Source organism: Scyliorhinus canicula, chromosome 15 (genome assembly GCF_902713615.1).
Source record: "Scyliorhinus canicula chromosome 15, sScyCan1.1, whole genome shotgun sequence".
NCBI lineage: Eukaryota > Metazoa > Chordata > Chondrichthyes > Carcharhiniformes > Scyliorhinidae > Scyliorhinus > Scyliorhinus canicula.
In genome coordinates this window covers 81,751,639-81,777,401 of record NC_052160.1, presented here as the reverse complement: position 1 = coordinate 81,777,401, position 25,763 = coordinate 81,751,639, and the positions used below count along the sequence as shown (strand labels likewise).

At 46.1% G+C, this 25,763-nt stretch overlaps 1 protein-coding gene across 1 annotated transcript; it reads left to right on the top strand.

Moving 5' to 3' along the window:
• The first annotated feature begins 10,525 nt into the window (after nucleotides 1-10,525).
• Nucleotides 10,526-25,520, top strand: LOC119978834 (insulin-like growth factor I). Its single transcript, XM_038820721.1, has 4 exons — nucleotides 10,526-10,612; nucleotides 15,867-16,014; nucleotides 23,304-23,470; nucleotides 24,706-25,520. Exons 1-4 carry the CDS (start codon nucleotides 10,568-10,570, stop codon nucleotides 24,919-24,921), a joined length of 576 nt encoding a protein of 191 aa, XP_038676649.1. The 5' UTR covers nucleotides 10,526-10,567; the 3' UTR covers nucleotides 24,922-25,520.
• The last annotated feature ends 243 nt before the right edge of the window (nucleotides 25,521-25,763 follow it).

Below are 25,763 nucleotides of genomic sequence, written 5' to 3'. Positions count from 1 at the left end.
GCAGTGCCCTGGCACTGCCTTGGCACAGGTTGGTACTGCCAGATTGGTATCGGTAGGTTGGCACTGTGCCATACTTCAGCAAAGCTGGAGGGGGTTTCAAAGCTGCTGGTGGATGCGGGGCGGGCCGGGGGGGTGGGGGGGGGGGGGGGGGGGGGTGGTTAGCGGAACGCCATCAAAGATTGTTGGGGGAGATTTCCCTGATTCCCCAGTCTTGGGTGCTGGGGGTCCTTAGGCTCTATGAGGCCCTGCCCCGCAGAGTGATGGCATAATCCACACCCACTCATTCTTTAAAAAAATGAAATGGCTCAATGTTCCGTGAGAAAACTGGTCTGTGCAACTGGAGAGTTACACGCCAGTCTTCTATGCCAGCCTGACACCGTGCCAAATTCTGGTACGATTCCGCCTCCATCCACTGGTTTCCCCTTATCCAGCCTTTTCATTAAATCCTCGAAAAACTCACATATTTGTCAAATGTAATTTCCCTGTCAGAAATCCCTGGAGACTCTGCTTAATCGTATTACGATTTTCTAAGTGCCCTTAATTACAGATTTGAGCATTTTGTCCACTACTAATGTTAAGCTAACGGGCCTATAGATTCCTCCTTTATTACACAATGAGATTGTGCTAGCTCTCTTCCAATCCATGGGAGACATTCTAGAAATGATGGAATTCTGGAAATCGCTAAGTCTGTAGCTAATTCTTTTCAAACCCGGAGATGCAGATCATCAGGTCATTGGGATTTGGCACCACCTTGGCCCATTAATTTCTCTGGTGCTATTTCTTTCCTTGTACTGATTTCTTTTTCGTGTTAGACCCTTGGTTTCCCCATTATATCCAGGTTGTGTTATGTTTCTTCCACCACAAGGACAGACACAAGGAACTAATAGTTTGTCTCCCTCCTCGAAGCAAATTGAGCCATGCAGGGCTGTAATTTTCAATTTCCTGAATGGTTCTTGCTGCCTGCAATTTTCCTGGAATTGCAAAATGTGGCGAATTACTACCTTGCATTCATAATAATAATAATCTTTGTCACAAGTAGGCACACATTAACATTGCAACAAAGTTACTGTGAAAAGCCCCTAGTCGCCACATTCCGGCGCTTGTTCAGGTACACAGAGGGAGAATTCGGAATGTCCAAATTACCTAACAGCATGGGCAGGATTCTTTGCAAACCGACGGGGTGGGCAACTCCGGCGCCGAGGAATGGCGTGAACCACTCTGTCGTCGGGCTGCCCCAAAGGTGCGGAATCGTCCGCACCTTCAGGGGCTAGGCCGGCGGCGGAGTGTTTGGCACCACGCCAGCCGGCGTGGAAGGGGCTTGGCGCCACGCCAACTGGCGCCAAAGGGCCTCCGCCGTCGGCACGAGTTGGCGCATGTGCGGGAGCGCCAGCGTGTGCTGGCGTCATCCCAGCGCATGCGCAGGGGGGTTCTTCTCCGCACCGTCATGACGGAGGTTGACAGCGGCTGGGTGCGGAGGGAAAGAGTGTCCCCATGGCACAGGCCTGCCCGCGGATCGGTGGGCACCGATCGCGGGCCAGGCCACCGTGCACCCCCCCCCCCCCCGGGTGCCAGATCCCCCCCCCCCCCGAGGACTCTGCAGGCCGCCCATGGAGCCAGGTCCCGCCGGTAAGGACCTGTTGTGATTTATGGCGGCGGGACCCGCTGAAAATAGTTGGCCGCTCATCCCATCGGGGGCCTGAGAATCGCCAGGGGGGGCCGCTGCCAGCAATTATTGCATTCGACCCTGTCTGATTGTATGGCAAGGAAAGTGATTTGGACTTTTCCAAATTCACTTTTGGCTACGTTTATCAGCAAACCCACCTCCTGAAGTCGATCAAATAACTCTATCAGATGTTTCAATTGTTCTGTCCATTTCTGACTGAAAATTGCCAGACCATCGATGTATACCGCACAATTGGGTAATCCTGAAACAACTTTGTTCGTTAACCGCTGAAATGTGGCTGGTGCGTTTTTCATGCCAAATTTCATATTCAAATAACTTTGAATTGGTATATACCATCTGGAGTCACAAAAGCTGAAATCTCCTTCACCCTTTTGGATAAAGGTACTTGCCAGTAACCTTTAAGTAAATCCAGTTTGGAAATAAAAGCTGATTGTCTCACTTTCTCAATGCAATCCTCCAAATGTGGGCTAGGATAAGAGTCCATTCTTGTAACTACATTAACCTTTCTATAGTCCACACACAACCGTTGGGTACCATCTAGTTTTGGAACCATCACTATGGGTGAGCTCCATTGGCTGCAACCCACTTCAATTATGCCATTTTTAAGCAGACTCTCAATCTCTTTGTTAACCTGTGCCAATTTTAAAGGGTGAAGTCTATATGGATGTTGTTTGATTCGAACAGCATTTGCCACATCTATAGCATGTATAGCCATTTTACTAGTTCTTCCCAATTTACCTCGACAAACTTGCCCACGTGATAGCAATAACTCTTTCAGGTCAGTTTGTTTTTCCTCTGGAAGGTAACTCAACAATTTATCCCAATTTTTAAGAACGTCCTCATTTCCCAATTTAATGTGAGGTATGTCACATTCACAGTCATCTGGATTTGGTTCGTCACTTTGAGTTAGAATCATTAAAACCCCCTCCTTTTTCTCTCCTTCCCTTTCAAAGTACCTTTTAAGCATATTCACATGACACACTTGGTGAGTCTTCCTTCTATCTGGTGATTTTACCATATAATTCACCTCACTTAATTTCCTTTCAATCTGATAATGTCCACAAAACCTAGCTTTTAAAGGCTCACCTACCACTGGTAACAACACTAAAACTTTATCCCCACTGACAAACCTACAAACTTTGGATTTCTTGTCCGCTACCCGTTTCATTACATTTTGTGCAACTTTCAAATGTTGTCTTGCCAATTCACCTGCTCTATTTAATCGTTCACTAAAATTTGGCACGTAATCCAATAATGTAATTTCAGAATTCTCACTCTCCAATTTTTCCTGAATCAATTTAAGTGATCCTCTTACCTCATGACAAAAATTATTTCAAAAGGACTGAATTTTGTTGACTCATTAGGTCCCTATTTGCAAACAGTGTGAATGGAATCTCTTTCTCCCAATCCTCTGGATAATCTTGACAATAAGCCCTCAACATTGTCTTTAATGTCTGATGCCACCTTTCTAACGCTCCCTGCAATTCTGGGTGGTATGCAGTAGATTTAAATTGTTTTATTCCTGAGCTATCCATAACATCTTTGAGTAACCTTGAGGTAAAATTTGATCCTTGATATGATTGTATTTCTGTGGGTAGTCCATATCTAGTAAAGAATTTAAGTAACTCCTCCACAATCTTTTTAGCTGTAATATTAGGTACTGGAATGGCCTCCGGAAATCTAGTGGACACATCCATTATAGTCAAAAGATATTGACTCCCACGTTTTGTTTTAGGAAGCGTCCTATGCAGTCAATTAGGATCCTTGTAAAAGGTTCCTCAAATGCTGGAATGGGTATTAAGGGCACTGGCTTTATCACTGCTTGAGGTTTCCCTATCACTTGACATGTGTGACATGATTGAAAAAATTTACCTACATCTTTATGTAGTCCAGGCCAATAACAATGTTTCTGGATTTTAGCTTGAGTTTTCCTTATTCCCAAATAACCTTCCACTGGTACCTCATGTGCAACTTGCAACACTTCCTTTCTATACCCCACTGGCAATACTACTTGATGAACTTTTCATCCGCCTGCATATGTAAAGGTCTCCATTTTCTCATCAAGACATCACTTTTACGGTAATAACACCCTGGTATCCACTCCGATTCCTCTTCCGTATATGCTTTCTGATACATCCGTTTTATTTCTACATGTTTCTGTTGTAACTCCGCCAATTTTCCTGAACTAAACATTTCCATCTCATCCTCCTCCTGGTCTTGTTCTTTTTCAACCATCTGATCAAAAATTGTTTCTAACAATTGCGCTTCAAGGTCATCTTCACTCTTTGATTTCTCCTTTTGTCTTAACCTGTGACTTTGTGACCTTGTTACTACACAATCCGGAAAAATCCCAGGATATTCGTCGTTCAACACTTCAGTTCTCTGATTTTCACTGGCTTATCCACCACAATAGGCATCACTTCCACCTGTGATCCAGCTATATCATTACCCAAGATCAACTGTATTCCTGGACAAGTTAGTTTCTCTATTACTCCTACTACCACTTCACCACTCTTCACTGGACTTTCCAACCTTACCTTATATAATGGAACACTACTCCTCTCACCCTGAATTCCACATATTACCACCTTTTCTGGCAACATTCTTCCCAAACTACATAACTCCTCATCTCTTACCATTAAAGATTGACTCGCTCCCATATCTCTTAAAATTGTGACTTCTTTACCTGCTCCTCCTGGTACACATGAGTAAACTTTACCTACACAAGTAAATTCTTTAAAGAGATTCTTTAAATCACCTCTTGGTCAGGCTGTACAATCTTTTGCACCTCCTTCGCTTCACTTGGTCTTTCCTTTACCACTTTCACAAACCCCACTGTCTTATCCTGTTTTGCTACATCAGCCTTCCCAGTGCGTTTCTTCAACCACCAACACTTTGACTTTACATGGCCTAGTTTATCACAGTGAAGACATTTGACATTTTTCATGTCTCTTCCACCCTCCTGGATTTCTTTTTTAATCTGAGGTACACTCTCCCTATTATCTCCCATCAGATCACCTTTACCTTTACCACTTGAGTATTTCTCATGTTCCCAGTTTCTATCCCTCACAGGCTGAAACTGATGTCGGAAACCAAGCTTTGATTTATGAACTAATTCATAATCATCTGCCATTTCTGCTGCTAAACTCGCAGTTTTAACCCTCTGCTCTTCCACATGAGTTCTCACTACATCAGGAATTACATTTTTAAACTCCTCCAAAAGTATAATTTCTCTGAGAGCTTCATACGTTTGGTCTATTTTCAAAGCCCTTATCCACCTATCAAAATTATTCTGTTTGATCCTTTCAAACTCCATGTATGTTTGACCAAATTATTTCCTTAAATTTCTAAACTTTTGTCTGTAGGCTTCAGGCACTAGCTCATATGCACCGAAGATGGATTTTTTCACCTCATCATATGTCCCAGATACCTCCTCCGGTAGTGATGCAAACACTTCACTAACCCTACCTATCAGCTTTGTTTGAATCAGTAATACCCACATGTCCTGTGGCCATTTCATTTGTTTAACTACCTTCTCAAATGAAATGAAAAGGGCTTCTACCTCTTCTCATCAAACCTTGGCAATGTTTGGATATATTTAAATAGATTCCCACTACGCCTTCAACTATGATGCTCTTTCTCATTATCCTCATCACTATCCACCAACTGTATGTTTCCCTTTACGTTTGCCAATTTTAACTGACTGTCATGTTTCATGGCCATTTTCTGAAGTTCAAACTCTCTCTCCTTATCTTTTTCCCTGATCTGTACCTCCCCTTCTCTTTCTTTTTGTTCTGCTGGGGTATTCTTTCTGTTTTCCTTTCTTCTCTCTGTTTTTCCTCTCTATTTCTTTCTCTTTACCTTTCTTTTTCCTCTCTATCTCTTTCGTATTCAAGCTGCTTTAATTCTTTCTCATGTTCCATTTGTTTAATTTGTAACTGAATTTTTGCCATTTCCAATTAATCAAACTGAATCTCAGGCAACTTTAAATGCTTAGCCACCACCATAATTACCTCATATTTTTGCATATTGTCAGGTAATGTTAACTGCAATGTTTTTGCCAAATCTAACAGTCTGCTTTTAGTCTCTGTCCGTAAGGTACTGCATGTGACCGTCTCCACTCCCAAAAATGTCTGAGCCTCTGAAAGACCCATTGTCCACAACACACTCCCTACTTAAACTGAAATACCACACCCGAAAAGCACCCACAATATGCCCACCCCTCACTGTCTTTAAGTTCACTAAGCCAATCCAATAGATAGACTTTTATCCCCCTCGAGCCCCCAATTTGTTATGGGCCAGGGTTTAGAGAACCACAAAGTGTATCATGGAGTTCACCTGACCCACAACTTTTAATAGATTGTGTAAAGGGGAGCACACGGCACAATCTACAGGTGTGGTACAGCAGAAATTGAAAAGTATTTTTTAAAGCAAAACAACGTTTATTCTATGAACTCAAGTCAACCTTTTTAAAACATACAGTGAACATCTTAGCAACCATTAATTCAAATACAACCCCCAAAGAATGCTACACTAAGTAATCCTTTAAGCTTTCCTTTTAACATCCATAAGACTTAAAAGACCTTTTACCAGAAGCACATCAGGTTAAAGTCACAACTGTTATTAGTTTTAAATCACCAGGATCAATTTTCAGTCTTTAGATTACAGAGAGAGACTCTAATACATCTTCTGGCTGTGACTGCAGCTATCGAGCTCTGAAAATGAACCTTGAGGGTAAAGGCCCTTCCAAAGGAATACATAGAATCCCATAGAATCCCTCCAGTGCCATTTGGCCCAATGAATCTGCACTGACCCCTTGAAAGACCTTATCCTTATCCACGTAACCCCACCCAACCTTTGACCTGGGCTAATTTAGCATGGCCAATCCACCAAGCCTGCACATCTTTGGACTGTGCCGGAGGAAACCCACGCAGACACAGGGAGAACGTGTAAACTCCACACAGACAGTGACCTGAGGTCAGAATCGAACCCGGGTGCCTGTTGCTGTGAGGCAACAGTGCTAACCACTGTGCCACCATGTCGGTCCAGTCAAGGAGAAATCTGTCACTAAAGGAAAAAGCACTGATTTGTTATTGCTGATAGTGACACAAAGGATTATGATGGAATGAGGTGATTAGATGGTCCTTAGAAAGTATAACCAGCATTGTAAGAACAGATGCAAATAATTTCAGCAAAATATTACTCATATACTCTAATAATTTGGGACCAGCACTGATTAGATGAAGAACATTTGAAGCTCAGCCTTTTCTTGGAAAAGTGTCATCTCGTATGAACCGTCCAAGAAATTTGTGGCTAGTTTATTTACCACTCATATCCTGCTGAATGCTTTTCAATCAGGGCTCTGATACTTCCCTTCAAGACCGTCAAGTGTCACAATTTCTTTTCACTTCAGTGCTGTCACCCTCCATTCCTGAAGATTCTGGGTCACATTGAGGCTGGGTTTCATGGACGCTGACAACATTCTGATACTGATGGATACAGCTGAGAGATCCCACATCAACAGAACAGACCTAAACACTGCAGTCCTGCCACATCCAGTTGGTCAACAATTACGCAACTCATTGGAAGAGGAGGAGGAGGAGGCTCCATAAATACCCCCATCCTCAATGCAAGGCTGAAGCATTTGCAACCATCTTTGGCCAGAAATGCTGAGTGGATGATCCATCGCAGCCTCCTCCAGAGATCCCCAGCATCACAGATGTCAGTCTCCGGCCAATTGGATTCACCGTATGTGATAACAAGAAATGGCTGAAGGCACTGACAATATTCTGGCAATGGTACTGAAGACCTGTTCGCCTGTCACGTCCCTAGCCAGACTGTTCCAATACAGCTAATAATAATAATTATAATAATAATCGCTTATTGTCACAAGTAGGCTTCAATGATATTACTGTGAAAAGCCCCTCGTCGCCACATTCCGGCGCCTTTTCAGGAAGGCTGGTACAGGCATTGAACCCACGCTGCTGGTCTTGTTCTGCATTACAAGCCAGCTGTCTTAGCCCACTGTGCTAAACCAGCCCCTGTGCTAAACCAGCTACAAAAGAGCTGAATGCCAATGGTGAGGTGAGAGTGACTGTCCTCAGCACCAAGGCAGCATTTGACCGAGTATGGCATCAAGGAGCCTTAGAAAAACTGGAGTCAATGGGAATCAGAGGCTAAATACTTCACTGGTTGGAGTCATACCGAGCACAGATGAAAATGGTTGTGGTTGTTGGAGTTTGATCATCTCAGCTCCAGGATATCACTGCAGGAGTTCCTCAGGGTAGCATCATAGAATCATAGAATTAACAGTGCAGAAGGAGGCCATTCAGCCCATCGAGCCTGCACCGGCTCTTGGAAAGAGCACCCTACTTGAGGCCACACCTCCACCCTGTCCCCGTAAACCAGTAACCCCACCTAACCTAAGGGCAATGTAGTGTGGCAAATCCACCAAGCCTGCACAACTTTGGATTGTGGGAGGAAACTGGAGCACCCGGAGGAAACCCTCGCAGTCACGGGGAGAACGTGAAAACTCCGCACAGACAGTGACCCAAGCCGCGGATCGAACCTGGGACCCTGGTGCTGTGAATCAACTATGCTAACCACTGTGCTACTGTTCCCCAGGCCCAACCATCTTCAGCTGTTTCATTATTGACCTTTCCTCCATCGTCAGGTCAGAAGTGGAGCCCTTCATTGACAATTGCACAATGTTCAGCACCATTCATGATTCCACAGATGCTGAAGTTGTTCAAGTCCAAATGCTGCAAGACCTGGAAATATCCAGGTTTGGGCTGATAAATATCAGGTAACATTCATGCCATACAAGTGCCCAGTAATGACCATCTCCAATATGAGAGAATGTAGCCATCGCCCCTTGACATTGAATAGCATTATAATCACTGAATCCCCCACTATCAACATCCTGGGGGTTACCATTGACCAGAAACTGACTGGACTAGCCCTATAGATACTGTGGCTACAACGGCGGAGTAACTCACCTCCCCAAAGCCTGTCTACCATTGACAAGGCACAAATCAGGAGAGTGACTTTGCACGAGCCTGGATGAATGCAACAACACTCAAGAAGCCCGACATAGCCAGGACAAAGCAGCTGAGGGGAGGCAATGGCATCATGGTAGTGGCACTGTCCCAATAATCCAGACACCAGGGCAATTCTTTGGGATCTTGGGTTCAAATCCCATCATGGCAAATGATGAAATTAGAATTTAATAAAAATCTGAAATGGTCCTAATGGTGACCACAAAACCATTGTCGATTGTCATAAAAACCCATCTGGTACACTAATGTCCTTTCGGGAAAGAAATCTGCCGCCCTTAACTGGTCTGGCCTACATGTGTCTCCAGAACCACAACAATGTGGCTGACTGAACTGCCCTCTGAAATGGCCTTGGAATCCACTCAGTTGAAGGGCAATACATGCTGGCCCAGCCAGTGATGCCTACATCCCATAAATGAATATAAAAAAAGCTTGCTTGATTGGTCCCCAACCACCATATGGAACATTCACTCTCTCCACCACCCACGCACAGAGGCAGCCATGTGCACCAGCTACAAGATGCACTGCAACAACTCACCAAGGCTCCTTCAACAGCATCTTCCAAACCCATGGCCTCTACCATCTAGAAAGACAAGCGCAGCAGATACTGGGACCACCACTACCTGCAAGTTTCCCTCCAAGTCCTCACCATCCAGACTTGGGAATATATCATCGTTCCTTCACTGTGGCTGGGTCAAAATCCAGGCACTCCCTCCCTAACAGCAGTTTGGGTATATCATGGACTGCAGCATTTCAAGAAGACAACTCACCACTACCTTCTCAAGGGAAATTAGAGATGGTCAATAAATACTCTCCCAGCGAAGAACACCCACACGGTGAAAAAGGATTTAAAAAAAAATAATCCTGTGGTTCTGTTGAAAGGAGAATAAGGAGTTTTCCCATTCTCCTCAACAACATTCCTGTGTCAACCCACAGAATCAAAAAATTACTAGCTTGTGGCTCCTCTCTGTCTGTGGAATCTTGCTATGCTCAACATGGATGCCACATTCAATGACTTAAGGGCGAGTACTCTTCAGAAGCAATCATAGATGAAGAATGCTTGGATACTCCCTGAGGCACAGGAGGAAATGTTGCACACCTTTCTTCTCGTAGTTGGATCAAGTCCTCATGCAAGAGCACGATTTTGCAGTCCATTCAGCCATGGAATGCATCCTGGCTGATTTTGCCTTGACCCTGGATCCTCACAGCTGAAGCCCCCAGACACTGAGAGAAGCAGCAATTTAGGCTCCTTTCTGGATACAGCAACACAAGGGTTCTCAGACCAACTGTAGACTGTGTGTGCTAATGCAGACCTGGGATAGAAGCTGGCAGCCTACCTGGGCAGTGCCAGCACATTCCTCATCGAGGGGCTGAGACCCTGCAGCATTGGCACGAATCATTGGAGAGTGCAAGGAATAGGGATCGACAGGACCATGTTATACATCCAATGTAGAGAGCAGTGGCTGAGTTAGGGATAGATCACCAAAAAGTGCACAAAATTGTATCCACAAAGTGTCTCGTGGAATCTGCCAAGTTTAGAACTGCCTAACGTCATTAAATGTGCTGTGTTGATAACCAAATGTAAGAAGTGAAGGCAAAGCAAAATGCAGGTTGTGTTAATCTGACAGAGGAATGCAAGCATAACCACCGTGTTTTTCTTTGCCTAAATTAAACTTTGATAAGTACGTCGAGGCCTCGGGTGGGCGGGTGCAGCTGAGGGAAGGACCTTCCCCTTGTGCTATAAGAATGAGGGAGTCTGACTTCCACCACATCATTAGCAGAAACCGAGAGATCGCTGTGGGAGGAGAGTCAGACTGCAAACTCCACCATGAACCCTACACACAGCTCCATCTGTTGCAGTTGTGCACTGAAGGTGACGGGCTTTGTGTTGATCTCTCTCTCAACTTAGTGCGTGATGCTTAAAGGCAATTCGTGGCAATGAGTGTAATTTTGATAAATCTTGTAGTTTTGGTTGAAAGCCATGATTTTCTTTTGGGAGGTCTTTTTCTCTGGTTTTAAAAATAAAAGAGCTTTTTGGCTGGAAGTAACGGGACAATCGATCAGAAGCGTTTAGTGTTTTCTTTTAACCAGAGTATCATTGCTGAAGTTCAGCCTTTACTGGGCATAGGATCAAAAAACAAATTGTAGAAAATAAGTCAAAGAGGTTCATGGGGTGGGTGGGGGTGGTCTGGGGTCTGAGGGGCAGGGTAGAGAGGAAGCCCAAGAAAGAGAGAGAAAGAAAGAGAGAGAGAGACTGCAAGTGGACAGAATGCAAGCTCCCCGAACAGGCGCCGGAATGTGGCGACTTGGGGCTTTTCACAGTAACTTCATTTGAAGCCTACTCGTGACAATAAGCGCTTTTCATTTCATTCAGAGAAGAAGCTAAGCCAAAAAACAGTGCAAGATAGAAAGAAGAAGGCAGCAGAATAAACATTGGAATAGCAAGGAGTCAAGCCTTGGAAAAACAATCAGCAGAAAATCTCATATGAAGATAGAGTTGGGAAGAAAGAGTGAGGAAGAGGGATGAAGAGGAAGAGGAGGAACATGGAGCTGGTCAACGGGAGGCAGTGAACAATACAGATAGAAACAAAAAAGATAGAAAAAATATTGCAGAGATTAAGAATTGATTTTCCAACTCATACACACAGAGTCTTCCTAAGTAATTATATTCATGTCATAGGACATTTAAAGCATAGCTGTAGAAGTGTGATTTATGTTGGCAAAGACACGGTGATTAGGGAGGAGAGGTGGTAACTCTAACCATTTCATAATCTTGATTGAAACTGCTCTCCAATGTCAGTTGTGTTGAATTGGTTAAATGTCTGTGTGCTAACTCTCTTACCAGAGGCAAGAGAAATGTTTACAGCTGGTTTGGCAGGCAGTCCAGTGTGTGAAAGAGCGTTCTAAAATTGCTATGTAATGAAAGATCTATCAAAAGCAAATGACTAAAGTAAGTCCTTAAAATACTGAGAAAGTGAAGGAGCATTCATTCTGATAGAGAAGGAAGTGGGCTCAATAACAAAACAAGTTTCAAATAGTAATTTGGAATGGCTGCTCAGTCCGGAAGGACAGTCCTGTGATTGTTCCTGTGTACAGTGTGTGTGAAATCAGTAATACTATCTGTTTTGAAAATGTGTATCAACTGTAATTTGTCTGTATGCAGCCTCTATATAATGTGTGAGCTTCCTGGGAATTCTGCAAATACGATCTGAGTACTGTGGTATGGAGTCTGTGTAGAGCCTGTCAAACATCTGTATGCAGCCTGTCTCCTGTTCGTGTATATCTTCTGTACAGACCGTATAAACTCTGTGAACAGTCTGTGGGCAGACTGAATACAGTTTCTAGACAGTCTGTGTACACTCTATTTACAGTCTGCTGTATAACTTGTATATTGTGGCTGTGTTTAGCCTGTGCACCGAACAAACAAGATTCTGTATGTAGTCGGTATGCAGAATGTATATAATTTAACCTTGTGACTGTGTGTGTACACTATCCCACCCTGTGACTGTGTGTACACTATCCCACTATGTTACTGTTGTGTGCACAATCCACCCTGTGACTGTGTACACTACCCCACCCAGTCACTTTGTGTGTTCATACCTTTCCACCCTGTGACTGTGTGTACACTATTCCATCCTGTAACTGTGTGTGTATACTATCCTACCTAGTTAGTGTGTACACTCTCCCACCCAGTTAGTGTGTGTACACTATCCTACTCATTGAGTGCATTTACGCTATGCCACTCTATGAGTGTGTTTACCCTATGCCACTCAATGAGTGTGTGTACACTATCTCACACAATGAGTGTGTGTACGCGATGCCACTCAATGAATGTGGGTACACTATCCTATGTAGTGAGTGTGTGTACACTATCCCACCCCGTGAGTGTGTGTACATTATCCCATGTAGTGAATGTGTGTACACTATCCCATCCTGTGACTGTGTGTACACTGTTCCACCCTGAGACTGTGTGTGTACACTACCCCAACCCGTGACTGTGTGTGTACACTATCCCACCCATTGATAGTGTGTGCATATACAATCCCACCCTGTGACTGTGTGTGGGTACAGATTCCCACCCAGTGACTGTGAGTATACGCTATCCCACCCTGTGACTGTGTGTGTGTGTTCACTATCCCAGCCTGTGACTGTGTGTGTGTGTTCACTATCCCACCCTGTGACTGTGTGTTCACTATCCCACCCTGTGACTGTGTGTGTGTTCACTATCCCACCCGGTGACTGTGGTGTGTGTGTGTTCACTATCCCACCCTGTGACTGTGTGTGTGTGTGTTCACTATCCCACCCTGTGACTGTGTGTGTGTTCACTATCCCACCCGGTGACTGTGGTGTGTGTGTGTTCACTATCCCACCCTGTGACTGTGTGTGTGTGTGTTCACTATCCCACCCTGTGACTGTGTGTGTGTTCACTATCCCACCCTGTGACTGTGTGTGTGTGTTCACTATCCCACCCTGTGACTGTGTGTGTGTGTTCACTATCCCACCCTGTGACTGTGTGTGTTCACTATCCCACCCTGTGACTGTGTGTGTGTGTTCACTATCCCACCCTGTGACTGTGTGTGTGTGTTCACTATCCCACCCTGTGACTGTGTGTGTTCACTATCCCACCCTGTGACTGTGTGTGTGTTCACTATCCCACCCTGTGACTGTGTGTGTGTGTTCACTATCCCACCCTGTGACTGTGTGTGTGTTCACTATCCCACCCTGTGACTGTGTGTGTGTGTTCACTATCCCACCCTGTGACTGTGTGTGTGTGTTCACTATCCCACCCTGTGACTGTGTGTGTGTTCACTATCCCACCCTGTGACTGTGTGTGTGTGTGTTCACTATCCCACCCTGTGACTGTGTGTGTGTGTTCACTATCCCACCCTGTGACTGTGTGTGTGTTCACTATCCCACCCTGTGACTGTGTGTGTGTGTGTGTTCACTATCCCACCCTGTGACTGTGTGTGTGTGTGTGTTCAATATCCCACCCTGTGACTGTGTGTGTGTGTTCACTATCCCACCCTGTGACTGTGTGTGTGTGTTCACTATCCCACCCTGTGACTGTGTGTGTGTGTGTTCACTATCCCAACCTGTGACTGTGTGTGTTCACTATCCCACCCTGTGACTGTGTGTGTGTGTTCACTATCCCACCCTGTGACTGTGTGTGTGTGTTCACTATCCCACCCTGTGACTGTGTGTGTGTGTTCACTATCCCAACCTGTGACTGTGTGTGTGTTCACTATCCCACCCTGTGACTGTGTGTTTGTGTTCACTATCCCACCCTGTGACTGTGTGTGTGTTCGCTATCCCACCCTGTGACTGTGTGTGTGTGTGTTCACTATCCCACCCTGTGATTGTGTGTGTGTGTTCACTATCCCACCCTGTGACTGTGTGTGTGTGTTCACTATCCCACCCTGTGACTGTGTGTGTGTTCACTATCCTACCCTGTGACTGTGTGTGTGTGTTCACTATCCCACCCTGTGACTGTGTGTGAGTGTGTGTTCGCTATCCCACCCTGTGACTGTGTGTGTGTGTGTGTTCACTATCCCACCCTGTGACTGTGTGTGTGTGTTCACTATCCCACCCTGTGACTGTGTGTGTGTGTTCACTATCCCACCCTGTGACTGTGTGTGTGTGTTCACTATCCCACCCTGTGACTGTGTGTGTGTGTGTGTGTTCACTATCCCACCCTGTGACTGTGTGTGTGTGTTCACTATCCCATCCCGTGAGTGTGTGTGTGTGTGTTCACTATCCCACCCTGTGACTGTGTGTGTGTGTTCACTATCCCACCCTGTGACTGTGTGTGTGTGTTCACTATCCCACCCCGTGAGTGTGTGTGTGTGTGTTCACTATCCCAAGCCGTGACTGTGTGTGTTCACTATCCCACCCCGTAAGTGTGTGTGTGTGTTCACTATCCCACCCTGTGACTGTGTGTGTGTGTTCACTATCCCACCCTGTGACTGTGTGTGTGTTCACTATCCCAACCTGTGACTGTGTGTGTGTGTTCACTATCCCACCCTGTGACTGTGTGTGTGTGTTCACTATCCCACCCTGTGACTGTGTGTGTGTGTGTGTGTTCACTATCCCACCCTGTGACTGTGTGTGTGTGTTCACTATCCCACCCTGTGACTGTGTGTGTGTGTTCACTATCCCAACCTGTGACTGTGTGTGTGTGTTCACTATCCCACCCTGTGACTGTGTGTGTGTGTTCACTATCCCACCCTGTGACTGTGTGTGTGTGTTCACTATCCCACCCTGTGACTGTGTGTGTGTGTGTTCACTATCCCACCCTGTGACTGTGAGCATATACTATCCAACGCTGTGACTGTGTGTGTGTGTTCACTATCCCACCCTGTGACTGTGTGTGTGTGTGTGTTCACTATCCCACCCTGTGACTGTGTGTGTGTGTTCACTATCCCACCCTGTGACTGTGTGTGTGTGTGTGTTCACTATCCCACCCTGTGACTGTGTGTGTGTGTTCACTATCCCACCCTGTGACTGTGTGTGTGTGTTCACTATCCCACCCTGTGACTGTGTGTGTGTGTGTTCACTATCCCACCCTGTGACTGTGTGTGTGTGTGTGTGTTCACTATCCCACCCTGTGACTGTGAGCATATACTATCCAACGCTGTGACTGTGTGTACACTATCCCACCCAGTTGTTGTGTGTGTACGCTATCCAACCCTGTCCTGTGCTCAGAAAAAGGCCATAACTAACTTTTACTCCTATGCGTTGGTTTTAGATTTCCTTATCGGCGGCGTTTAAACTAAATACAATGCTAGTCTTTGGCATTATTAGGTTTTCTGTTGGTAGATGATTAGGAATGAAAATCCTGTTTGGTGTTTTGAGTCCTTACCAAAGGGGCAGAATGTGGGTGCAGGCAGGAAGGGAGCCGAAATGCTTTAAAATACCGCGGCAACTGGCCTCACTTGGGTTCTGATGACTCAGAATGAACTGTGGTGGCAGGGCTGGCTTGGACTACTGCCCCCTTCTGTCAACCCTCGCTCTGGGAGCATCCAGGTAAATGCTGTCTGTAAGCTCAAACCAGTCGTGGGAGATAACCTTAAAACTCTGAATATGCCGACAGTGAGACTGATACTGCTGTTTGCTTCTAACCCATACAGGTCCATGCACTGAATCACTTCTGGATGCTGTACCCTCTGCTCTGCCTTGTCGTCCTGCCCCAGTGGACAGTGTTTGCTGAGACTCTCTGTGGCTCCGAGCTGGTGGATACACTCCAGTTTGTATGCGGTGATCGGGGTTTTTATTTCAGTAAGTTCTGGTTAACACCTCTTAATTTAGACATGTGTCTTCCATTTTTTCCCCTGCCTTACATTAATTTAAATTAATGTGCACTGTTCTGCAGGCCACTGGAGATCTTTCTAGAAAATATTTGTTTTCACTTTGCAAGTTACTCATTTGGTGGCTAAATTGTGATTTGTTCCTGAACATCTACATGTCGCAGGACATCGTGCTTAAGGATGACCACTATAGAATTCTGAATCGGTTCCTAATTTCAGAAGAAATAACAGTGGAGTTGGCCATCCAGCCCATCGATCCTCTTCCACATTTCAATAGGGTCATGGCCTTAACTGCACTCTCCTGATCACCATCACCCTCGACTTCCTTGTTGATCAAAGATATGTCTCACTCAGCCTTGTATGTATTCACTGACCCAGCCTCCCTGTTCTCTTACAGAGATTGCAAACAATAACAACCCTCTCAAGAGAGGAGAATCCTCCTCATTTCAATGTTAAATGGGAGATCCCTGGGGCGGGATTCTCTGATCCTGAGGCTAAGTGTTGACGCCGTCGGAAACGCCCTCGCGCTTCTCGACGGCGTCAACATGGCCTCAGGATCAGCAATTCTGGCCCTTACAACGACCCATCATCTACAACGACCCGCCTACTTTTCTTTTCCACCCCCTTGCAATAAAGGCTAATATTCCATTTGCCTTCCCAATTACTTGCTGGGGGGTTATCTCGGGGGGGCGGAGAATTCGGGACACGGCGGGGGCGGGATTGACGCCGGCCCCGGGCGATTCCCTGACCCCCTATGGGGCCGGAGAATTCCGCCCCTTCTGAACCATATGTTAAGACCCATAACCTTTTAATTCAGGGGAATCACAAACACACTGGAGTCAGTGTGGGGTCAGATTAAATTACTAGGGCCACTTGTTTACTTTCACATGGATTTTCAACCTGGGATTGTACTCAGCATGAGAGTGGGTAGAATCTTTAAAGCAGATGTTGGGCTGACCGCTCCCCACGCGGCCTGGGAGGGCCTCCCGACATTTTTTACGCCCCCCGCCCCCCCCCCCCCCCCCACCTCTCGGAAAAATCGCCGCTCGCCGTTTTTCATGGCGAACAGCGATTCTCCGAGCCCGATGGGCCGAGCGTCCGGCCCTTCACACCCGTTTCACCACGGCAGCAACCACACCTGGTCGCTGCATTCATGAAATGGGCGCCAGATTCCCGTTTGGGGCATCCAGTGGCCCGATTTGGACGGGAGCACCGCGACTGTGCTCCGGAGGGGACAGGCCCGCGATCGGTGTCCACCGATCGTCGGGCCTGTGTCCAAAACGGACGCACTCTTTCCCCTCCGCCGCCGGCAAGATCAAGCCACCATGTCTTGTCGGGCGGCGGTGGAGAAAGACGGCACCGCGCATGCTCGGGTTCGTGCAGTCTGCGCGGTGATGTCTTCCGCGCATGCGCGGGTTGGAACCGGCAACACACGCATGCGCGGATGACATAATGAAAAGCGCCGTTTGCGCGTCACTTCTGGCGGCCGAGGTCGCGGCCGGGAACGACGGGGCCCCGCTCCTAGCCCCCGGGTGGGGGTGAATTATGTGCGGGGAGCGGGCCCAAGTTCACGACGGCCTCCGCGATTTTTGGCCTTAGCGGAGAAAGAATATATCAACTATTTTAATGTTGAATTAATCCCAGTGCGTGCAGAGATCACGTGAATCACTTATTGAATTCATAGATATGGTCCCATCAATTTAAAGTTGATGAGTCAGTGTTGGAAAAGAAAGGGAATGGGAGATGTGAAGAGCCAGCAAACCACGCCCCCTATCACCATTGGGCCTTTCTGTTTCCTCAGTGTCAGCACTCTATTGACCAGCTGAGGGACATCACTGCTCCTTCACAACTCAGCTCTCCCCAAGTGACTTCATGCTTCCCTTTAATACTGATTAATTCCTTGTGGCACTAAGTAGAGGGTAAACCTCCGCCACTCTTTGTCAACTTCGCAGTTATGCAACTCTTTCTTGCGGCTTTTCTCTGCCTGGCTGATGCTCTGTAACCACAAAGCTGAAAATTTCTTTTCTATTTCGAGCTTCCATGTCACTGAGGAAGCTTGAGGCCAATGCAGATGCAACAACCTGCTCTGAAAACTCTGTTTGCATTTTGATACCTGTGACAAGTTCCACCACGACAGCTGGGAAAATCCACAACATTCTAAAACAAACATTCTAAAGGGCGGCACAGTAGCACAGTGGTTAGCACAGTTGCTCCACAGCTCTAGGGTCCCAGGTTCGATTCCTGGCTTGGATCACCTTCTTTGTGGAGGCTGCACGTCCTCCCCGTGTCTGCGTGGATTTCCTCCGGGTGATCCGGTTTCCTTCCACAATCTAAAGATGTGGGGTTAGGTGGATTGGCCATGATCAATTGCCCTTCGTGACCAATAAAAAGGTTAGGTGGGATTACTGGGATAGGGTGGAGGTGTGGGCTTCAGTAGGGTACTCTTTCCAAGGGCAGCTGCAGACTCCATGGGCCGAATAGTTTTTGAGATATATTGCTCACAAACAGACTAAAGGGGAGTAAACATTACCTCAATCACCTTCAGTGGCAGAGGTAATCATTGGGAGAATATTCTGCGAAAGGTAATCCTTTCCCCAACGTACCAGGCACATTAACACTAGTTTAATCAGTTCCAACACCACATCAATCCAACAACACAATTAGTCACCACCACCATCCAGGACAAAGCAGCCCGCTTGACTGCTCCCCCTTCCACAAATGTTCAAACCCTCCACCACCGATGAACAGTGGCAGCTGTGTCTACTATCTACAAGACGCACTGCAGGAACTCCCAAAGGTTCCTTAGACGCCACTTTCCAAATCCATGACCTCTACCATCTCAGCAGATACCTAGAAACCCCAACAACTAGAGGTTCCCCTCCAAGTAATTCACCACCCGGACTTGGAAATGTATCGCCGTTCCTTCGCTGTCGCTGGATCAAAATCCTGGAACTGTCTCCCGAACAGCACTGTGGGTGCACCTATATCTCAGGGACTACAACCATTCAAGAAGGTGACTCAACACCACCTTATGAAGGACAACTAGGGATGTGCAATAAATGCTGGCCTAACCAGCGATGCCCACATCCAGTAAAAATAATATTTTTAAAAGGTTGATAAATTCTAGCACTATCTGTCACCCAAATCTCTGAGTTACAATTAAGCCAAGGCCGGGATTCTCCGATCCGAGTTAGTCCCACCATCTCTGCCAGCAACAGCGGAGAATTTGGCGGTCCGCCAAAACTCCATTGACTACAGCGGCACCGGAGAATCCCGCCGGCGGGAATGGACGGAAAAGTCTGGCCTAAGTTTGCTGATTTCATTCCTCCTATCAATGATCAATTTCTTCCCACCAAATGAGCAATTACTTAAGTGTTGCGCTTCCTCATTCTGATCCACCTGTGATGTTAATGCTGAGATTCTGCATCTCCTGCCATCAACCATGTTAATATGAAATTTCCACACTGCAAACCTCCAGCCATATTGTAGTAGCACTCCAATCTCCCATTACAATAATACTGCATTTCCGCTCTCCAGTTCAGCAGTTGCATTAGCAATAACATTTCACCACTCCTCTGCCATCCTCTGGCCATATTAGTGATCAATTTCCCCACTCGAATCCATTGAGGCGACAAGTTTTCAAATTCTCCTCCCTGACTTCCTTGGAAGGAGTGCAGCTCAGATTCGAGGATGTCATTAGGGTTTCAAACATTAGGTTACAAGGTTACATTGCATACCTGGCCAATATTCCCCGGAATGTAAATGTTAAGGGCTGATTTGACTGAGGGTTTTAGGATTTTGAAAGGAAGTTATAAGGTAGATTGGGAGAAACATTTTGCACTGGTGGGTGAGTCTGGGGCAAGGGCCCTTAAAATCAGAGCCTGTCCATTCAGGAGAAAGTTAAGAAACACCTCTTATCACAAAGGGTGGTAGAATTATGGAATTCTTTCCAACAAAATCAGTAGATGTTAGCTCAGTTAATATATATTTTTAAAATCTGAGATTGATACACCTTTGCTCGAGAAGGGTATAAAAAGATAAGGTGCCAATGCGAGAGGATGAAGTTAGGTTACAAATCGGCCATGATCTCATTGAATGGCAGAGCAGGCTTAAGAAGCTTAATGGTCTCTTTCTAGTTCTATATATCTATGTTCCTGACTCTAATCCTCCAGTTATATTTGTGCTGGGAATCCTCATTCTAGGCTTGATGATTCTAATGCTTCCTCGGCTGGCCTCCCATCCTTCATCTTGAAGTTATTCAAAGCTTTCTGCCCAGACCTTAAACTGCACAAGTCCTGTTCACCCATTACTCCTGCGCTCATGGACATGCATTGGCTAATGGTCTGGCAACTCCATTGTTTTAAATTTGTCATCATTGTTTTCAAATCCCTCATGGCCTTCTTTATCTCTGTGACTCTCCAGACCTCTCCATGATCCCTGAGCTCGTCCAATTACGGCCTCTTATGCATCTCTGGTTTTCATTGTTTAATCAATGGCTTCAGCCACTTTGGCCCTAAACTCTGGGATCTAATTCCTAAATCATTTCTCTCCTGTGTAAAACTATCCCTCTGATCAAGCTTTTTATTAATTGGACTAATATATCACTGTGGCTTGGTGTTAAATTATGTTCCATTGCGCTCCCTTTTAACCTTTTGGGAGATTCTACTGTACAAGTTGTTGATGCTTTTGTTGTTGTGGGTGAGTTTGAATTTACACACTCCAATCCATCAGTAATCCATATTATTAGCACTCAGCTTCCACAAACAGCTCAACTTTAAAATGTTTATCCTTGTTATCAAATCCACCCATTTAAATGCTGGACAATCACAGCAGGTCTGTCAGCATCTGTGGAGAGAGAAGGGAGCTACCGTTTCACGCCTGGGTGACCCTTTGTCAAAGCGGAAGAGTCAAAGCTGGAGAGTGAGCATCCATCGCTTTGCCAACTTCCTCTATCTTCAATCCTCTACAGCTCGACAACCCTGAAAGATTGTGATGCTCCTTCAATTCTGATCTCTTTCACATGCCCAATTTTTATTGCCCCAGCATTAGCTGCTTTTCCTTCATCTACTGGGGTTCCCTCTGTTAACCTCATCACCCAGAAACATTCTTTCTTACTTTCAAACATTCTCTCAAACCAAGAACTTTGATGAAGATTTTTATAACATTCCTCATGTATCCTTACTGGGTTTGATGTCACATACTGACACACAATCCACCAAATAATAACACTGCCTTTCCAATCTAGAACTCACATTTATTACTGAGATTCCTCACTTAGATTTATTTCACCAAAGAAGACTATTCTGCTCATGGTATCCATAAAATATCTCCCTAGTCTCCCCCCTCCTTCCAGCTCTCGTTCTGTAGACAGTAGATTAAGGTGCCTCCACTGCAGTGAGTTCCTGGTCTGGATGAACATTTTTCTTCTCAACTTTTCTCTATTCCTTCCACCAATTACTTCAAACCTATTTTTGTTCCACTTTCTGTACCGAGTGATGCGCAAGGCATGTTTTCATCTGCTCCCGTAGTGAGAGATTTTTCCCAGAGCTGGTCACTAACCTGTCGCCAGAGCGTTGTTGACTAAGAATCTCTCCCACTCTTACCCCTGATATTGGCCTGTGCTGGAGGATTTTGTGGGTTTATACTCAACTTGTTTTTGACCACATTATGAACACACCTTTTTTTTTTGAATAAATATTTTATTCAAATTTTCAGTGCACAAACATGCAAAATATTCAACCAGATTTGGATTTAGATTTTGGCTTATTGTCACGTGTACCGAGGTACAATGAAAAGTATTGTTCTGCATATCGTCCAGACAGATCGTTCCATACATGAAAATAAACATAGAACATACGATATATACACAATGTAAATACACAGACACAGACATCTGGTGAAGCATATGGAGTATAGTACTGTACTACTTCATAAAACATACGAAAAAAAACGCCCAACCTGTCCCGTCCCCCATTTCAGATTTTTGAACACGCCTTCCTTGGCCTTCATTCCTGGAGTGGGATTCGAACCTGGAGCTCAGAGACAGGAGGGCGGGATTCTCCCCTAACCGGCGGGGCGGGCCGTACCGGCGCTGAGGTGTGGCGTGAACCACTCCGGCGTCGGGCCGCCTGGAAGGTGCGGAATCCTCTGCACCTTCAGAGGCTAGGCCGGCGCCGGTGGGGTTGGCGTCGCGCCAACTGGCGCCAAAGGGCCTCCGCCGGCCAGCGCGAGTTGGCATATGCGCGGGAGCACCAGCGTGTACTGGCGTCATCCCAGCGCATGCTCAGGGGGGGTTCTTCTCCGCGCCAGCCATGGCGGACTGTTACAGCTGCCGGTGCGGAGGGAAAGAGTGCCCCCACGGCACAGGCCCACACGGATCGGTGGGGTCTGATCATGGGCCAGGCCACCATGGCCCCACCCGGGGCCAGATCCCCCCACGCCCCCGCGAGGACTCCGCAGGCTGCCCTCAGAGCCTAGTCCCGCCAGTACGGACCTGGTTTGATTTACGCCGGCGGGACCGGACGAAAACGGGCCGCCTCTTGGTCCATCATGGAGCGGAGAATCACCGGGGGGGGGTGCCAATGGCACCCGACCGGCGCGACGCGATTCCCGCCCCGCCAAAAAACCAGTGCCGGAGAATCCGGCAGCTGGCGTCGGGCCTGGATTCACGCTGCCCCCCCCCGGCAATTCTCTGGCCCGATGGGGGGTCGGAGAATCCCGTCCCGATACTACCCACTCCACCACAAAACTTCTTCTTTAAACATAAGCTCCCTGCTTATTGTCCTCCCTGCTAGGCCCTTCCTATCTTTGTGTAGGCCCCTCATAATTTTATACACCTCAATTAAATCTTTCCCAGTCTATCCAGTCTTTCCTCATAGCAAGAAATTCCCATTCCTGGCAACATTCTCATAATTTTTTTCTACATCCTGATCACAGCATAACCATAATCTTCCTGCAATGTGGTGACCAAAACTGTTTGTAGTACTCTACCAGCAGCCTAACTATAGTGTTTCATGCAGTTTTTGCATTATCTCCCCTGCTTTCTTCCTCACTTTCAAACATATGGCCAATTTTCACGTCAACGACAAATTTCTTAATCATGCTCACTATATTTTTAGGATGGCCTTTCTAAGGGTCGGTGCAGACTCGATGAGCCGAATTGCCTCTTTCTGTACTATGAAAAGGGTTGGGTAGTGTTTTATGAGGAAAACTTGTGTTGTTGCACAGTACCAGCAATAACTGTGACCCATTGCTTTCCAGGTAAAAGTTCCTCCTACATAAAATACAAGTACAGCACAAAGAGGCAGAGCAAAGGAATCGTGGAGGAATGCTGCTTTCGAAGCTGTGACCTGCAGTTGCTGGAATCGTACTGTGCCTCTCCCCGGATATCGCGTTCAGTGCCACTGTTAACCACCATCAGACCCCAGGTGAGGACCCCAGATTCCACTGAGAGTTACAGCTCCCTGACCTAAACTGAGTACTGGGATTTATGCCAGTTAAAATACTCCAGTTGCTGAAGCAGGTGTAAAGTAAAATATATGGACCAGGGATTTCCTTGGGACAGAGTAGCCCCTAAGAGGTGATGGTAATTGAATAGACTGGTTGCTGGGAGTTACATACATAGATACATAGACATACAGTGCAGAAGAAGGCCATTCGGCCCATTGAGTCTGCACCAACCCACATTTTTGCCAAACGTTTTGCCACTTTTAAACACAGGGTGACTCTCCCGCTCTCTTTGCTCATCGGCATTTTCATCCATTTAATTTTGAATAAAGAAGTGTGAGTCTTTTGTTGCTAACTGTCTCTAATTGCTCATCTTTGTTATGACGCATTGATTTGTTGGCAACGTTGGCACTCCTGATTGCCCTGATAAACTGACAGGGCTGCTGTACAGCTGGCAATCTGTTGCCACTTTACAGGACCAGCCATTTCAGAGGGACATTTACAAAAACCTGACAACTTCACATTTCTTAGCAAAATTTTCAAACCGTTTTCATCTTCTCAAAGTGCAGTGCTGGCGAGAGGAGTGGGGATAGATGGGGAATGGGTGCGAGCATTGGGGCAGCACGGTGGCCAAGTGGTTAGCACAACCGCCTCACGGCGCTGAGGTCCCAGGTTCGATCCCGGCTCTGGGTCACTGTCTGTGTGGAGTTTGCACATTCTCCCTGTGTCTGCGTGGGTTTCGCCCCCACAACCCAAAAATGTGCAGAGTAGGTGGATTGGCCATGCTAAATTGCCCCTTAATTGGAAAAAATAATTGGGTAATCTAAATTTATAAAAAAAAAAAAAAAAAAAAAAAAATGGGTGCGAGCATTGGACAGGGAGGGGATGGAAATGAGTAGACTGGAGAAATGGGTTAGGGGAGGCAGAGATTTTTTGGATTCTGAGGGTACTTCAGAAACCCTTCCACATCCCGTAAACATTTAAATTTGTAACTGTTGGGCCAATGATCTGGGATTATATGAACCCAGTCTATGAATCCTTTGTTTCGCCTTTCCTACAGAAAAGATGTCCAGCCTGTTCAATCTTTCCACAATGTCCGCCCCTCCCCTCAATGGACATAGCCATTCCCCATGGCCTGTGCTTGCTAACCATTTGGAAACAACTTCCTGGCAAAATGCTACTTAATTAATTTCATAATTATTTCATTTCATTTCAGGATGAAAATTTAAAGAGCTCATATCCAGAGACCTCCAAATCTGCCAAGCGAATATCAAAATTACTGGGACTTAAAACACTGGTGAAGAGCAAGACCTCACGACGAAGACAACATGTAATACGGGATCCGAATCCATCCCAGAGTCAAACACCTTTGATGACACTGTTAATCAAGGCGCCAAAGAAGGTTCCACAACTTCAGATAACAAACTTATGATAGTACCAAGGAAGGAGTGAAGGCAGGATGCACTAGTTTCCACTGCCCCTTCCTGTTCAATGTTACTGTGAATTCAACATCAGTATTGAAACTCGGAATGGAAAATAGAGTTGGAATGAATCAATGTCTCTTCTTTCAATGAAGCATTTTGCCCTTTGCTTTAGTTGAAACTAGTCTGGCCTGTTTTCCCCATTCTCCTCCCCCACCCCTTACCCACCACCCCACAACCCGTTTCGATGCCTGACTTTTATCACCAGAATGAAAGAACTCTCAAACTCCAATGCAAGGGGCAGAGAGCTTCAAAGTCTTCAGATTCAAATTGCCCTTGGCCCGGTAACTGAAAACTACTCTTTCTGGACCATATTTAAAGATTATTGAAGAAATTTGGACAAATTGATTATGATACGTCAGACACAAACACATTGAGCTTGCTGCAGCTGAACACAAGAAGGCAGTGTCTTCACAGATACTGGCAAGAAGGAAATCGGCAGAGATCAGCAACTATGGTTCAATGGGCTGACCAGCTGCCTATACTGACCAGAGAGTTGAGTAGGAACAGTATACCCAGTTGGTTAATGAAGATAGACTGGAATGGTAGAGTGTGGGGGAGGGGGGGAGGGGGTGGGGGGGTGGGGGGGGGGGGGGGTGGGGGGGAGTGGATACAAAATCTTACCCATGATTTCGGGACTGCAACAGTTCTGGCAAATGCATGATTACTTGGAGGCTGGTGTGAATACATTTGCAATGGCCACCTCCCTCCTGACTTGGCACTCTTGACACTTTTCATTTCATTTCATTTCACTCTGTCAAATCTGAATCCAAATGAAATGGAAGGAAGTGCC

Coding starts and splice junctions, on each gene's coding strand:
- LOC119978834 (XM_038820721.1), top strand. CDS start 10,568: ATGAACCCTACACACAGCTCCATCTGTTGCAGTTGTGCACTGAAG. Junction 10,613..15,866: donor GTTGCAGTTGTGCACTGAAG/GTGACGGGCTTT, acceptor TAACCCATACAG/GTCCATGCACTGAATCACTT. Junction 23,471..24,705: donor TAACCACCATCAGACCCCAG/GTGAGGACCCCA, acceptor ATTTCATTTCAG/GATGAAAATTTAAAGAGCTC.